The sequence below is a fragment of the Oryctolagus cuniculus genome, chromosome 11, assembly GCF_051225735.1.
Source record: "Oryctolagus cuniculus isolate XC-2025 breed Fujian yellow rabbit chromosome 11, ASM5122573v1, whole genome shotgun sequence".
Taxonomy (NCBI): domain Eukaryota; kingdom Metazoa; phylum Chordata; class Mammalia; order Lagomorpha; family Leporidae; genus Oryctolagus; species Oryctolagus cuniculus.
This window is the reverse complement of record NC_142877.1, coordinates 102,429,768-102,447,534: the sequence shown is the minus strand read 5'-3', so window position 1 is coordinate 102,447,534 and position 17,767 is coordinate 102,429,768. Positions and strand designations below refer to the sequence as shown.

Here is a 17,767-nt window from a genome sequence, read left to right as displayed (position 1 = left end):
AGTTCTTGGCTCCTGGCTTCAGCCTGGCCCAGCCTAGCTGTTGTGGCCATTTTGGAAGTAAACCTGTAGATGGAAGACCTTAATCTATCTCTCTCTCTCTCTCTCTCTCTCTCTCTCTCTCTCTCTCTCTCCATCTCTCTCTCCATCAATCCATCCACCCATCTACCTACCTACCTTCCTAGCTATCTATCTCTGTCTCCCTCCTCCCTCTTCCTCCCTTCATCCTTCCCTTTCTCTCTTTCTCTTACTCCCCCTCCCTCCCTCTGTCTCTCTCTTTGCCTCTCTCTCTCTCCTTCTGTGCTTTGTTTCAAATAATGTAAATAAATAAATAAATAAAAATGGATAAGCTTTTTTTAAAAAAAAGCAATAGAAGAGTGGGAAAAATTGCTCATTAATATAAAGATGAGAAATTGAAAAGCTGTGAAGCTCTTGGCTCTACTTGTAATTTTGTGCTTACCTCTTTTTGCTTTAAGTGTGATGTTGCAGGGCAGAGGTGGAAATGCAACCAGTTTCAGCTCTCCTCCTTGCTAACTCTGAATCTGAAGTCTAAAATTAAAATAATAATAACTATTAATATCAATACTAGAGGCTTAGGGCCAGCGCTATGGTGCAGTGGGTGCTGGTTCTAGTCCCGGTTGCTCCTCTTCTAATCCAGCACTCTGCTATGGCCTGGGAAATCAGTGGAATCTGGCCCAAGTGCTTGGGCCCCTGTATACATGTGGTAGACCCAGACCCAGAAGAAGCTCCTGGCTCCTGGGCTTCAGATCAGTGCAGATCTGGCCATTGCAGCCATTTGGGGAGTGAATCAGCAGAAAGAAGATCTTTCTCTCTGTCTCTTCTTCCTCTCACTGTCTGTAACTTTACCTCTCAAATAAATAAATAAAATCTAAAAAAAAAAAAAAATACTAGAGGCTTAAATGAGATAACAAATCTCAAGAGCCTAGAAGAATGTCTATTCCTTTTAAAAGTACTCAGTATTCAGTCACATCTACTTTATTCCCTCATGATGATCATACATTTTATTTTCTGTTTGGCCATAATCTAGAAAGCGGAAGAATGTTATTTTGAAGATAAGGTTCTACATATTTAGAACAATTCTTAATCATATTAACATCAAATTCGTGACAAAAAATATACCCCACTTAGAATTTTTCTCCTTTTACTAAAAATAAGAAAATATAAATTGTTATTAATTTGTGTATCTCAAAAAAGGTAGTAATAACTCTCTGCACTAAGTGTCTGAACTTTATCAGATCCGTTCTATGCATTATTTGCAAAGTAATCGACACAGATGTATGAAAAAATTTTCAGAACATTGAATAGATTCCAAATATTTACATTTTCTTCCCCTATATATGCTATTACAATGACAAGATAAGCATAAAATTAAGAACAAATTCATAGTAGAAATGGAAAATAAGGAGTGCTGCCATAAGAGGCATTTGAGAAGTTCTGAAAGGTAAAGGGAAAATGTTGGGTTTAGACAAAACCAGAGGAAGAAATCCACAAACACTGATAGAGAAGACAGGATATTACTGGAACAGTGGACACACTTGACAATCTCATTAGAGCTCTATGAAAAATCACAAGCTCAAGCAACAAGGCATGAGTACCAGAGGTGGCAGAGAGTAGTCAGGGCAACTCACAAACCTCAGTGTTTAGATAAGGGGCCCTTGACTTTTTTTTTCAAATATTTTTATTTATTTATTTGACAGGTAGAGTTACAGACAGTGAGAGGGAGAAACAGGTCTTCCATCCACTGGTTCACGCTCCAAATGCCCACAACAGCCAGAACTGGGCTAATCCAAAGCCAGGACCCAGGAGCCTCCTCCAGGTCTCCCATGTGGATGCAGAGGCCCAAAAGCACTTGGGCCATCTTCTGCTTTCCCAGGCCTTCATCAGGGGGCTGGATTGGAAGAGGAGCAGCCAGGACTAGAACCAGTGCCCATATGGGATGCCGGCACTGTAGGCAGAGGATTAACCTATTGTGCCACAGCACTGACCCCAGGAGCCCTTGACTTTGTGGTTTACCCATGGGTAGTAATAACTGTCTGAATAAGGTGAAGAGTCTGCTGAAACCACTGGTGTCCGAGTGGAGGCAGGAGAGGGAGACAGTGCCGCATCCAGAGAAATGGTTCACAAGAGCATCAAATATTTGGTGAAGATTAACAACCAAAAATAAAGAAATCGGGTTCAATGAACAACTCTTAGAAAACAGAATTAATGCCAAAAACAGTTTCTGATTAGTTTCCTTGGAAATATTTGAGAGATCATTGTACTCATAAAATTAAAAACAGACTGTGAGGGTACTTCAAAAAGTTTATAGGAAAATGGCAATAAGAGATGTTTATTTTGGTACAAAAAGTTGAAATCCTTGCATAGTCTTCTCATAATGTGCATCTCTGTGAACTTTTTGGAGAACCTGGTATGCATGGGTTTCAATTTTTGTTTGCACCAAAATAAACTTATCTTCTATTTTCCATGAACTTCTTGAAATTCCCTCATGTTTTAAGAATGGAATACGCGAGGGAAGCAAAGTTTTGAAAAATTCAAAACAAGATTACATCAGATATTATAATGAAATGTCTAAAGGTTTAGTGCCTTGTCTTATTGATTAACTGATGTATCTCCAAAGCCCAAGACAGTGCCTGACATGTAGCTAATGGTCAGTATGTATTTTCTGAACAAACTAATGGAAGTGCTATTCTAAACAATGCAGTACTCCCAGAATATAAATCAAGAAGAACTGTAGAGCTGTATTATCCACTTACTAGAGAGCTTAGAAGTAGGAGAAGCTACATCAGTTCTTAGCAGAGTGTGATGTTAGCACAGAAACACATAAGTAGATTGGTGGGAACATAATAGAGCCCCAAAATATAAAAACAATCTATATAACAAAGGTGACATTTCAAATTAGGGGAGTAATAATGATTTGAGGATGGTAGTCTGTCTTTTTTTGGGAAAAATTTAGAATATTTAAAATATTTTAAAATATTTAGAATTAAGCATTATTCCCATATATCATACACACAAAATATCCCAGGTTAGTACCCCACTCACTCTAGTTTTTAATACCTAATTTTACTCCAAATGACTTGATAGGACGGTGTTTCCTTTGAATATAGTTTATTCACGGGACAATGTCTAGAAAATCTGTTATCTGCACATGTTTCACATGTTTCTGCTGATGACACCAACTAATTTTCTGATATTCAACAGTCTTCTCTGCAAACTCATTGTGACCCTGGATTTGCTTGGATAATTTAATATCATCATTGACTTTTGCTGGACCCACTTTTTCTTTCTACTGACACCAGTGTGTCTCCTTTAGTCCTATTTGACATTTTATTAGGAGGTTGAAGAAGTCCCTTCATAACTAAATTAAGTTAATCATATGATTTAGAATCCACTTAAATCCAACTAAGTGGATATTTTAAATGTTCATTAGTTTAAATAATTTGAGAATAACAGAGGAGGAAACATGAAAGTGAATATTTGAAACTTAGAATACAGAAAATTTAGAAGGAAATGTCACATTACCTAAGTCTCATCCTCGTGAGGAATTGTATGTCCTCATTTTATTCTCATATGGATCATTTATGTATGAGCTGCAGTAATACCATGAAATTCCTACTGTTGCATCAGAATATATTTCACTTCAATCTTTACCTCAACATAAAAATGTTCTCATGATAATACTTTCTGTTTGATGAAGAGAATTCAGAATATGTGTTGGCAACGCATGCCATCCCATATGTGACACCAGTAAATTCACACACTAGTGGATTTAACAATCCCTATTTAAGATGAGGATGGTTTCATAGGTGTGAGACCAGAGCAGTCTGGCTGGACCCAGTGCTCAGAATGTCCCCACACTTGGGGTTTAATGCTTTTTGATAGCCATATAAAATTCAAAATGATTTTATCTCTGAATTTGCATTTTTAAGTGAAGTCTATGGGATAATGAATCATGTGTGTTGGGTGTTGGGGCTCAGAGTCCTAGAACATTTGTAATCCCACCTCCCACCATATCCCCACCTTATGAGGTGTTATTGCTGGCTCTCTGCTCACCTATCTCTGGAGCACCTGGCCCACCAGCAACTGCTAGCAGAGCAGTGAGACCATGAGAATGGTGTGTGTGCTAAGTTGCAGGGCAGAGCCCCTGTGGACCTATAAGAGTGTACCCTCACTCTATGAGTACCCCATATGTTAGGGAGCGAGATATTAAGCAGCAGCTTCAAAATATTATGTATAGTTAGAAACAGACCCGTGGAAAAAATGAAAATAAAACAGTTTATTTATTTCCCCTGATTTTGTAATAAAAGGTCCCACCTTTTCATGTTGCACTGATTCTAACAACTCTTTGTAGCTAACCCTACCTCCTTCACAGTCATTCCTGAACTGTTCAGTTTTAGCTCCTCACAGATAGTCCCTAACCACTGTAGTAGGAGTCACAAACTTTTCATAAGGGACCAGAAAGTAAAATACTTTCATCTTCTTAATTTATAAATCTCTGTTGCAACTATTGAAGTCTGCAGTTGTAGCGCAAAAATAGCCATAGACAAAATTAATGAATGAATACATGGCTATTCCCAATAAATATTTTTTACTTATCAGCTATGACATTTGAGTTTCATACAGTTTTCATGAATCACTAATATTATTCTTCCTATGATTTTTTTCAAACATTAAAAATGTGGGGAGCAGGTGATTGGCCTAGTAGTTAAGATTCCAGGTTGGGAACCCCTGCATCCCATATCAGAGTGCCTGGGTTTGAGTTCTGGCTCTTCTCCTGATTCCAGTTTTCTGCTAGTGCAAACCCTGCAAGGCAAGGCAACAAGTGATAGCTCAAGTGATTGGCCCCTTCCACCCATTTGGGAGACATGGATTGAGTTCCTAGATTCCAGCCTCAGCCAGACCCAGCCCTGGCCATTTGGGCATTTGGTGAATGAACCAGAAGATGGGAAATCTGTTTTTTTCACCTTCTCTGTTTCAAATAAATAAATATGTAAAAATTTTATACAGATGCATAACTGTGGAAAACATTCTTAGCTCACAGACTTTATAGAAATAGTCAGAAGCCTGGATTTGGCCCATGAACTGTAGTGTGCTGACTCATTACTAAAACATAATGCTTCTCATTTTCCGTCATCTCAGCTGCTCAGTGAGCTTTAGGCAATGACTTCCTCTTCAATGTTCCTTATGCTGGCTGGTAATAACCAACAGACCATTCTGAAGAAAGAAATAGGAATGAGAACAGATGATTTGTCGCTCCTCTGTGGCTTTCCTTTGGAATTTCCATTAGCCTACCTGCCCTGTTCCAGATATTTCTTTTGAAGCCGTACTACAGTGAGGTCATAGCACTCTGATTAAAGAAAGGAATTTATCATGTACACTTGAATAAATGTGTTCTGAGCAGTCTAAACTGCATCTCTATAGCATATAAGCATACATCTCACATAATTCCAGTATAGTGGCATAAATTTGCATTTCCCACACATAAAAAAATGTACTGTGTGGCATTCATCCAAATGAGAAATCTGGGTGTGACCTAGACTTCTCTCTTAAAATCAGCCTTCACAACCAATCAGACATCAGGTACTAAAGACTTAACTGCCTTAGCATCTCCTAAGAACATCTGCTGTCCCCAACTCCATTGCTGCTACTATACTTCAAGTTCATACTATGCCTTGGCTGGACATAATTTAAGTAATCTCCCTTTAGTCCCACCATGACCAATCCATTATGTAAACAATGGAAGGGATTTTATTAAAAACTGAAACCCAGTTATGAGGTTCTCTTGCTTGGAATCATTCAGTAGTTCATTAAAATACTCAGGTTAATAACCAAACTCCGGCCCCGCGGCTCACTAGGCTAATCCTCCGCCTTGTGGCGCCGGCACACCGGGTTCTAGTCCCAGTCGGGGCACCGGATTCTGTCCCGGTTGCCCCTCTTCCAGGACAGCTCTCTGCTGTGGCCCAGGAGTGCAGTGGAGGATGGCCCAAGTGCTTGGGCCCTGCACCTGCACGGGAGACCAGGATAAGCACCTGGCTTCTGCCATCGGATCAGCGTGGTGCGCTGGCCGCAGCGCACTGGCCGCGGCGGCCATTGGAGGGTGAACCAACGGCAAAAGGAAGACCTTTCTCTCTGTCTCTCTCTCTCACTGTCCACTCTGCCTGTCAAAAATAAATAAATAAATAAATAACCAAACTCCTTAACAGAGCTCTCCAACTTCCAGCGTCTCATCTTGTGAGCCCCTACTACCATCACATACACTGTACTACAGCCATACCAAACTACTTGCAGTTTTTAACTTTCCTTCTCACCATTTTCTTCTACCTGCCTGCCACATCTGCTTAACAAAAATTCATCAAAACCTTTTCTGATCTCTGTTATGTAGAAGCTTACCTTATATTTTGTCCCCCTTATATTGTATGCTGCTGCATATTTTTTATTTCTTTTTATTTTAAGATTTATTTTTATTTATTTGAAAGGCAGAGTTATAAAGAGGGAGAGAGAAGTCTTCCATCCGCTGGTTCACACCCCAGATGGCTGCAACAGCCGGAGCTGTGCCCATCCAAAGCCAGGAGCCGGGAGCTTCACACAGGTCTCCCACACAGGTTCAGGAGCTCAAGGACTTGGACCATCTTTTACTGCTTTCCTGGGACATACCAAAGAGCTGGATTGGAAGCAGAGCAGCCGGGACTTGAACCAGCGCCCATGTGGGATGCCAGCACTGTAGGCAGTGGCTTTACCCGCTATGCCACAGCGCCGGCTCCAGTAGTTCTTATTTTTGCACTGAAGCATAACTGTTGTATTACTTGTCTCCTCCCTTAAACACCATCCCTCCGCCCACCTCAAGTCTATAGTCACCTGTCTTATTTTTTATTCCCATCACCATGCTTACTGTGGTATCTGCAGCTTAGTATCATTCAGCAAATATTTGTGGAATGAATTAATTCACCAAAAATAGATTTTGTTTTCATGATTGCATAACAAATTGTGTTTTTAATGCAATAGAATTATGCATGGATGGGGTTCAGAAACATACATTTAGAAACACTTAGAAGTAAAGGGATCATATACATGAGTTGGCTTGACCTTTATAAAACTTATGGGAGGGAACATTATAGAAATTTAATTCATTGTCCATACATAAAGTGAAACAAATTCACAATACAGAGCAATAAAACAAAACCTAGAATGGTGGACACACCTGTGTTTCCAATGGGACCAGTGTCATAGCTCGTGCCATTTTAATTACTGTTATAAAGTCTAGTGGAAAGGACATTGAATGTGAAATTGGGATTCAGTAGCTCCAAGGACAGACATTTCACAAGAAACCTAGCCTTACACTAAGCCCTGATCTTTTATACTGCAAAAGCAACTGAGTCTTGTGTGGGTACTAATTTGAATTCTATTAATAAGTTAATGTGTCATAATAATAAATGACTTGCACTTTATTGCATAATATTATTTATGATTCTCAGCCTCTTTCATACAAATATTACAGTGGTAGAAGAGCAGAGCATATTGCAATAATTAATATACTTTATCTTTTTAAAACTTACAGTTTTAAAATGTTTTCCCTATGTCTATTTTAGATCATAGACTAAATGATATCTACTTGGAAAAAAACATGATGAGTTTGAGATATAGGATATATGTGAATTTTGCAGGAAAACAGAGTACAGTGATTAACAAATATTTGAGGGAAGTGAAAGCTTTGGGAAATGAAAAGTATAATAAACTTTATTGTTAAGACCTTACATTTAATCTTGTGAATTATAAGAGATCATCAGTATTTCAGTAATATAAATAAGAATAAAAATAAAATTTGGATTGATTCTTGAGGATTGTATATATACCCTAGAGTAAAAAAGATTGCACTTTTTCTGAAAGCTGATGGTAGAAGTTCTGCCAGGTAGGGGAAAAAAGTGAATAAAATTAAAAGTCTGGAGAAAAAGACCCAGGAAACATCCATAGGGAATAACCCACTACTAACGAAGGATATTGTATATATCTGCTATTACTCTGTGATTTTATATTTTATGTTTAAGTTGACTTTTCTTGTTATTTGGGGATTAATTTTAAAAAGAAAATCAAAATTCACTACAAATACCAAGTAGTGTCTTAGATCCAAGAAAATGTTCTACATAACTTTGCTGAATTCTGATGATTAAATTCCTGCATATGGTATTTGGGGACAATATCTAATGCCACCAACTCCTTGGACTCTATAAAGAGTCACAAGAGGGAACTGCCTTAATTATGCTTCAATGTTATAGGGGACCTTTTATTATTAGATTCTATATCCTCAGGGTCTGGCAAATGCCAGATGCTTAATAAAATGTTAGTTGAATGAACAGTGTGTTAAAATTGCAACTTTCAAAATGGATCACTAAGAGAAATTCTGTGTACTGTATTTTTACAATCTGGGGAAATCAAATTAAAAGCTTAAATTGTTATATCGTCTATGCCACAATATTTTGTCATTAAATAATCTTTATTCATCAAGTGGTTATTTACTACCTCTTTGTAAAATGAAATTGGTTATAGGTATGAAACTTACTTTAACTGAAAAAAATGTCGCTTAGATTAGATTGATGGGGCGATTGTGTTAAAAGTGAATATGATCATATTAATACTTTGTGCCACTCATTTATTTTAGCCTAAACAACGAACATCCATTGTATCGTCTCTGGATTTTCATCGAATGAATCACAACCAAGAATATTTTGAAATCAACACATCTGCAGGGTGTACAAACTTTACTTCCAGCCCTCCTGGCAGTCCACCCACCTCTTCTGTGGAAACCACAGAAGTCAAGAATGAGGGAACTGACCGTGCAGGTAAAGCAGTCACTTTATGCAGCCATATTTTTTAACTTTTAAGACTTAAGCCTTTATGCTTTAGAGGAATTAAAAGGAATCTTTGTGCAAAATGCATTGCTTTTAGCTCATCTATATGCATGGCAATGCAGGGCTTCAGATTTTTGTCAGAGTGTAGATACAATATTCTTTTGAAATACATAATGAACTTTTGGGAGTCAGATATTAAAGACAATGACTTAACATTATTATGGTAGTCAAATAGCAGAGGCCCAGAAATGCTCCTTTTCCACTGCTGTTTACCCCTCTCCAAACAGTGATGTCAGTTCAGCACACTCCTTTGTTAGCAACTGCTTTCAGGCTAGAGAACTCATATCAAGGATGTCTAAGCTAAGACTAAGCTGGACTGTGTGGATGGGTGGTCTAGAAATCTGCTTAATCCAAGGGAACTTGGAGAGGGTAAGACTGGGGGTAAGGGCAAGATGAAGGGAAGGAACCACAGCCAATAAGGTACCCCTGGTTCCATCCAGTGAGATTGCCCCTGCTTCCTTTCTTTGAGAGACAAAGAGCTAATAACTGGTAAGGCCAAGGGACAGAAATGGGAGAATTGAGACCTAAAGAATCTCCCCTCCTTCTGATTTACAGTAAGTAAACTGCAATCGCTTTTTAAAACCCAGTAGATATGATTAATATGAATTTTAGAATCATAAAGTAAGGTCAGTATATGTATTCCATGTAATCTGTTCAAAATGAGTGTGTGTATATGAGGATATAGAAGTACATGCAGGACTTATTTAAGTCCTTTGATATGACTACTTGTAAAAGCATTAATACAAGCATTCCAAAAGAAAGTATTTTTCCTGAGAGAAAAAAGCTAAGACCTTAAAACAGGAAAAAAGCTAAGTTTAGAAAATAGTTAAAAGAGAGTGGTAAGATGGATGTTCCATGGACGTTCTAATCCAACCTTTCACGGCAGCCAGAGTGTTACTTATAAGATGTAAATAAAACTGTAATATTACCATACTTAAAATGCTTCAATGACCTCCCATTGTGCTTAAAATAAAATCCAATCCCTTACCAATGCCAATGAAGCCCAGGTTAACTTGATTCCTGAGTAACTCTTTTATCTTTAGCAAGCCCAGCCTGCCTCTCATCAGCCTTCTTTTCTGGGCATCAGGCCCTGGAATTTTTGCACTTTGGTTCTTTATGCCTGCAATCTGGGGCTTCAAATTGTCATGTGGCTGGGTACCATTTAGGTTTTGGCTCAAGGGCACTGCACTTTCTCATAGAAACCTTCCCAGAGCACCCTATCTCAAGTAGAAGCCCTTAGTGGATGATAATGCTTATAATAATGACACAAAAAGAAGCAGCAGCAAATACATAACACAATTAATGAATCACTATTGTAGGCACTTTGCATTTATCAACTGATTAAAACTTCACAACTATCATATAAATAGTATTATTATTTATAGATAAGGAAATATAGACACAAAGATGGTAAGTAACTAAATAATTGCCCATAAAAACAGAGTTGGGATTCAAACATCGTGTGGAGTGCATTTTCTTAACCATTTTTCTATGTTGGTCTAGTTACTTCTGTCAAATCAGTCTATTGTTTTTCTCATGTACCTTTACTTAATATATAAAAATATATTTACCATTTATTTACTTAATTATTATAGTTTCCCTTCTTTCTGGAATGTGAGCTAGAATTGATGGATCTCTGCTGAAGTCAGGCTGCCTAAGTTTGATTGCTGAGACTTAACGTCTCACCTAGCTATGAGACATGACCTCTTTTTGCTAGTTTTATTTTCTATAGAATTAGATAAACAATGATTTAATTAGATTAATATGCTTTGCAATGTAGTAAGACAAATAAAATGAGGGGCAGTCATTTGGCCAGGTGGTGAAGGTACCTAAATCCCATATCAGTGTGACTGGGTTCAAGTCCTGGCTCCACTTCCAATTCTATCTCCCTGCGAATACCCACCCCTAGAGGCAACCAGTGATGGCCTGCAAGGAGCTGGGTCCCTGCCACACATGTGGAAGACTTGAATTGAGTTCCTGGCTTTTGGCTGGGCCTTGTGGATGTTTGGAGAATGAACCAGTGAATGGGAGTATTCTCTCTCTTTCTCTCTGCCTCCCAATTAATTAAATTTTAGTGAAGAGCACAGTATCTGGCACATAGTGCTTAATAAATGTAACTATTAGTAGTAGTAATACTATTATATAATTCCTTGTGGTCCAACCTGGTGTTGAACACCAGCATTTTCTGTATGTCTGCCACATACCTTACGCAATTTTACAAGAGAGGAGAGAAGTGATATGTGGACTTAGAGAAGGGCTCTGGGCATATACTTATTCAAATTGGTATTGAGTTACTAATTCAGTGGCTAGTTCACAATTTAGAATCCTAAAATGGAATGAATGACATAAACTTTGATACTTACCTTTAGGAGATCTTCCTCTGCTTTTAGTTCCAGAGCTTGTTATTTTAAAATGTGTTTTTCAACAATTCTTTGAGTGATGTCAAAATATCATTTCTGTTTTTTCTTTGTTTTCAATTAAAAGCAAAAGAAATTATAGGTGTAGTTCCAAAGTCCTGGTGCGTTCTCTCTTCCCTGAGGCTGACCACCAGAGGGAGCAGATGAGAACACAAACATGCTACTGCTGCCAGGACTTCAGGGGCACCAGCCGCAGTGTGCGAAGACATTTTAATTATCAGAATATTTTCATGTTTGACCTTTAGGCAGAACCAAAATGTCACCTTTTAATAGTTGAAAGGTTTTCTAGTAGCATGTTACTCTTGTTTCCTAATGTAAGATCTCACTTCCATATTTCATCAAAAATTCTAGGAGAGCTTGATACTTAATAATAATATGAAAGGACAGTGCTGACTTACTTTACATTAAACACTAAAGCTTTCAATTTTAAAAATAAAACTTATAAGGTAGGCATTTATCTACCTGAAAAAGTAGGATGTCATTATCTTGCACATAGATAATCTGTTGTACTTTACGTTTAAAAACCTTCATGTAAAGATACTACCACATGATCTATTTAAAAACTTTGTGGAAAATGGAATTAAAAGGTAAGCTTATTTTGGTTCAAAAGAAATTTAAATCCATGTATAAAAATGATGTTCAAAAAGTTCATGGAAAACAGGCCTTATGAAAAACCTATGTATACATTAAAAACTTTTTCAACCGAAGTAATCTTGTCTTTGAATTCCATTTTTTCTATTAACTGTTTGGAGTACCCCTGTCTATGAAAGCAAATGAGTTCAGGTGAGTTCAGTCATTGATTTGCTAGGTATTTTTCATCAAATCACTTAAGTTTTCTGATCTTTAATTTGCTCCTTGTAAAAGGGAAATAATATCTATTCTTTGGGTACCTGTAGTAATAAATGAGTGTACTTGTGTAAATGTATTTTATAAATTATGGCATAAGTTCTTTAATATATCATTATATTGTTTTCTTCTTCACTATTTGAAATCTATAGGAGTTATAAAACAGATGAGACTACTGTAAGTTGACACATACTTCTGCCAAGGGAGCTGACCCTTTCTTGATTTAGAAATATCAAAATTAACTGATAAATTTATAGTTCATTTCATAAATTGTTGCATGTACAAAAACATTAATTTTGACCAAACTGTTGCTTAACAAAACAAAGATTAAAATATCTTCAAGTATAGGTTGTGTGCTGCAACACATATTTTAGGTGAGCCAATGAGTTTTTTTCCATAACAGAGTCATTTCAAAAATCACCTGAATTGTAATTAAAGCTACAATTTTGGAATCATCAAAAAAGTCCTTAAAGGGGAAGGCCTTTGATTTTAGACTGTAGAATGATATGAATGGGTTTGCATTCAACCAGAAAGGTCACTCTAGTATTAATATGTAGCAGATAGATTTGAGATGAGGTGAGAGCCGAGGTGGAGAGAATGTGTCATCAGCAAGGGAAAGGTGTAAATGGATTTAAGCTATACAAAGAAATAGCAATTAACGGGTCAATGTAACTGATTGGATGTGCAAAGGTGAAGGAGAATAAGGCAGGCTCAAACTTTCTGTCTTAAATAGATGAATCAAATCCGCATGCTGTGCTTTGAAATAAGGAATATTTGGGGAGAGGCATTTGGCACAGTGGTTGAGATGCTACTTGGGATACCCTCATCCCATATTGGAGTGCTTAGGTCCAAGTCCTAACTCTGCTTCCAAGTCCAACTTCTTGCTAAGGCAAACCCTGGGAGGCACCAGTTACGGCTCTAGTACTTGAGTCTCTGCCACCCACATGTGAGACCCTGATTGGATTCAGGACTCCTGGCTTTGGCCAGGCACAGTCCCAAATGTTGCAGGCATTTGGGGAGTGAATTGCTGATGGAAGCATTCTCTCTTTCTCTTTCTCCCTCTCCCTCCTGCCCTCCCTCTCCCTCTAAAAATAAAAATAAAAAATAAAAGTTTAAAATCATGGAATATTTCTAGGTAAGAAGGTAAGTGTTAGGGTATAGAATAGATCATATAGAGCCTAAGAAGCCATTTAAATAAGGACTTTGGCTTTTGCTTGAAATGAAATGAGGGACCAATTAGGGTCTTTTGGGAGAGTTACATGGTCTAACTTCTGTTTTATGAGGGTTCTCTGGTTACTGTGTTGAGAATGGATGGAGGACGAACATACAAGGAAATAGGAAGGTCAGTTAGGAGATAATTACAGTGTTGCAGTAAGATGAGAGGGGAAGGCAGCTAAGATCAAAGGTGAAGCAGTGAAGGTGGAGAGAAACAGAGAGATGTTGGACATATTTTAAGGTATATCCACTAGGATTTCATTATAGAGTGAATGTGGTATATGAGGAAAATAAGAATCAAGTATGACTCCAAGATTTTTCTTCTGCATAACCATAAGAATAGATTTCCTATCATCTGACATGCAAGAGGCTGTGGGAAAAGCAGATTTTATGAACAGAGAAAAATGTCAGGAATTCATTTTAAGTTTGAGATACCTACTAGATATCTGAATAGATGTGTCAAGTCGGGAGCTGAAGTTCCAGTTTTAAGATATAAATATGAATATCATTATATAGATGATGTGGAGTGAGTGTCGAAAAAGAGGACCAAAAACTGAACTTGATGACCTGATGAAAGAAAGGAGGCAGGCATTGGGCATGGCAGTTAAGATGCTGCTTGCGAGGCAGCATCCAATATTGAGTGCCTGGGTCCGTGTCCTGGCTCCGCTTCTGATTGCAACTTCCTGCTCATGTGCACCTGCGAAGCAGTAGATAATAGCTCAGGCAGTTTGGTCCCTGCCACCCATATAGGAGACCCAACTGAGTCCATTGACCAATAGCATCAGCTGGCCCAGGCCCAGCCATTACAGAGTGAACCAGCAGAGGGAAGATCTCTGTCTCTCTCTCCTCTCTCTCTTTCTCTCTGCCTTTCAAATAAATTTTAAAAAAATGAAAAAGAGGGAAAACCAATAAAGGAAGGTCAGAAGGAACAAACTGAGTCAGGATAAAATCTGGTGAGGGTCGTGAGGCAGAGTGAGGAAGGAGTGATTAACTCTGACAAACGTGATGGGCAAGTTGAGAGGCATGAGCATGAAGACAGAAGTGACTTGGATTCAGGGATGTGGAGGACACTGCTGACTCAGCCAAGAGTAATTTGGTTAGAATTGATAGGACAAAAGCCCAGTGTAGTAGACTTAAGGGAGAATATTCTCGGGGGGAGAGGACCTAGAACAAGTATAAAATATTGTTCCAAGGAATATCTCAGAAAGGAATTTTAAAGTTATGACAAAGAGGGAGAAGAAAGGGATGAGCCCTGTTAAGCAGGCAGAAATGTTGGTAGACAAGAGCTTGGACAACAAGCAGGATATTACAGGTATGGGAGTGAATGCTGCCCAGGTATCCTTGTGGTGAGAATCTATACAAGATCTTGTTTTATAGCTTCTATTTTGTCTCTAAAAGGCAACTTCAGTTGAGAACAGTGATGGAGGAGAAAGTGCGGACTTTGTGGAAAAAAGAGGATAATATAAAATTGTTGTTTGGGAGACAGAGTGATTGGACGAAGGAGGTACAGAATTAAAAACCCTTGGAGGTTCATGTTCATGAATTTAAAGTTAGCTTAGCTAATGCAGGTCGTGTTTTTCTCCATCCTAGGTCAGCTGGATAATGCAGGTGCAGAGTATTTGGACATTTATTCTCTTCTATATGTAGGTTGTGCTAAATGGGCTCATAGAAGTTATTGAAGAGCAAGGAAATATGAATGCAAGGGAGTAAGCATAAATTTTACCATAGAATTTAGGATGGAGAAAGAAGAGGAAGAGAACAAGGGAACACACAGCATTGAAAAATCAATAGGAGTTTTGGTTTGGAAATTCCAGGGGAGGTCGAGGGATTACTGGAGTCAGGATACTAAAGAAGAGGGCTGGAATGATGGTGGATTCTCAGAACTGAATGCACATGAAAAATGGAAATTATTATAATTATTGATAATCACAAGGTCTTCAGATCATGGGAGTAGCGGCTGAGTTAGCCTCGTCCCACACACAATAGCCTTAAACATAGTAATTAAGGCAGTACAACAGTTTCCTGGAAGAAATGTTTGATATAAAGAAACACATTCAGTTATACCTTGATCTCTATTCATAATACTTAAATTTACCTTTCCATTTCTTTCACAAATTAAGATACAGATTATACCCAAAACCACTTCTTCTATACTTTGTTCTGATCTTCCTTGAGGTACCAAGTTCCTTGGCTATAGAATCCCACTGAGAGAGGCATTACATTCCAGCTTGCTCTCCCAAGGGACTTTCCCTGGTCCTGATCACTGGTTCATCTTATTCTCACTAAAAACATTTGAATGACCTGAGAGACCATCTGCAAAGGTATTTCAGATTGGCGACCACCTTCAGTGGTTAACAATGTGTTCTTTTTCCCTTAGGTAACAGTATGTTTAAATAGAGGTGGCTAGAAGTGATGAAATACTTTTTCTATTTTAAGGGTAGAGTTGATGAATTTTTTTATGGAAATGGACATAGGATATGAGAACATGAAGGTGACCAAAGATGTCAGTAAAGATTTTTAGCTCTTTTGACCTTTGGCAGGATGATATTTTTCATTTTTTAAAGGATTTATTTTAAAGGCAGAGTGAGAGAGAAAGATAAAGAGAATCCTCCTTTTTTCTAGTTTACTCCTCAGTGTTCACTCCCACAATGGCTGGGGTTGGGCCAGGCCAAAGCAAGGAGCATGGGACTCTATCCGGGTCTCCCATGTGGGTGGCAGGGGCCCAAGAAGGTAGACTATCCTCCACTGCTTTCCCAGGCACACTAGCAGGAAGCTGGATTAGATAGAGCAGTCAGGACACCAAACAGCACCCATATGGGATGCCGGCATCACAGCAGCTTAACCCGCTGTACCACAATGCAAACATATAGACATTCTTTTTAAATATTTATTTATTTATTTGAAAGTCAGAGTTACACAGAGAAAGAAGGAGAGAGAGGTCTTCCATCCGCTGGCTCACTCCCCAATTGGCTGCAACAGCCAGAGCTGTGCCTATCCGAAGCCTGGAACTTCTTCCAAGTCTTCCCATGTGGGTGCAGGGGCCCAAGGACTTGGGACATCTTCTACCGCTTTCCCAGGCCACAGCAGAGAATTGTATCAGAAGTGGAGCAGCTGGGTATTGAACCGGCGCCCATATGGGATACTGAAGTGCTGGCACTTTAGGCGGCAGCTTTACCTGCTATGCCACAGCGCTGACCCCCCCCCCATAGACATTTAAATTTGAAATGCTAATGGATTTCCAGATAGTTATGTTGGGTAGAGAGTTGAAACAGTGATTTTTCAGTGGGATAAGGCAGGATGGGAAGAGGTCATGTGATAATTTTATATTTATCAAAAATAAAAGGGAGCTGGCATTGTAGTTCAGTGGTTTAAGCTACCACTTGCAACATTGGCATCCCATTTAGAGCACCAGTTTGAGTCCTGGCTTTTTGGCATATGCTTCAGCTCCCTGCTAATGCACCTGGGAAACCAGCAGATGGTGGCCCGAGTACTTGGCCCCTGCTACCATGTGGGACATCTGGACAGAGAACAGGCTCCTCACAGTGGCCTGGACCAGCTCTGACCCTTGCAGCCATTTGGAGAGTGAACCAACAGATGGAAGAGATTCATTCTCTCTCTCTCTGACTTACTCTCTCTCTCTCTCAAGTAAATACATCTTTTTAATAAATACAGAGTATAAGTTTTAAAAGAGTGAGAAACAGTGCCTACAATGCATGACATATGAACTCTGAGTCCCTCTACACAAATGTCCTGGAGAGGTGTGCCGTGAGTTCCTGGTGAAAAAGACGTGGAAAATTAACACTAACAACATATACTACCTCTTTATGGAGACTTATGTCCATAAATTCTTTCTATATGAATAATTTTCACGTTAGCACCCTTTCAAGGGCACCTGGTAAGCCAGCCAACTACCCTGAGTTGCTCATCATCTCCAGTTTTGTTAGCAGTTTCAAACCATCGCCTCCTGCTGGAGAAAACTGATGGGGGAGGAGAATCTAAGAAGAGTGAAGTGGAGAAGTGCCTCTTTCCAAATGGGAGAAATAACAAAACCTAAAGCCTTCAAGTGCTCAGCCGCATAGGATGTTTTTCAGCAAAGGGGAAGAAACACTAGAGAACTAAAATTAGAATGGAAAGGATGGCCTGAACCTCTCTCGCTGATCAGAGATTACTGGAAAGGCAAATCAGCGCCCTCCTTTTAATTAGTTCACATGGGCCAGAAATAGTCCTTCTCAAGCTGTGACATCATCATCATAGCAGCCACTGGACACAAGCAGCTGAAGAAGGCTTGGGCCTGCAGCCAACATGAAGTCCAGAGAAAGTCTGCTAAGGTGCTCTCTAACGCCAAGCCAAGATTCAGGGTGAACTGAT

General features: G+C 38.9%; 1 protein-coding gene across 20 annotated transcripts in view; it reads left to right on the top strand.

Moving 5' to 3' along the window:
- The window catches only part of ANKS1B (ankyrin repeat and sterile alpha motif domain containing 1B), a 1,209,513-nt gene that overhangs the window by 508,427 nt on the left and 683,319 nt on the right, over nucleotides 1-17,767 (top strand). For all 20 annotated transcript variants that reach the window (XM_089308838.1, XM_089308836.1, XM_089308835.1 and 17 more), the window contains one exon: nucleotides 8,672-8,852. In XM_089308838.1, the coding sequence (XP_089164964.1) occupies nucleotides 8,672-8,852 (181 nt within the window). The remainder of the gene's footprint in view (nucleotides 1-8,671; nucleotides 8,853-17,767) is intronic.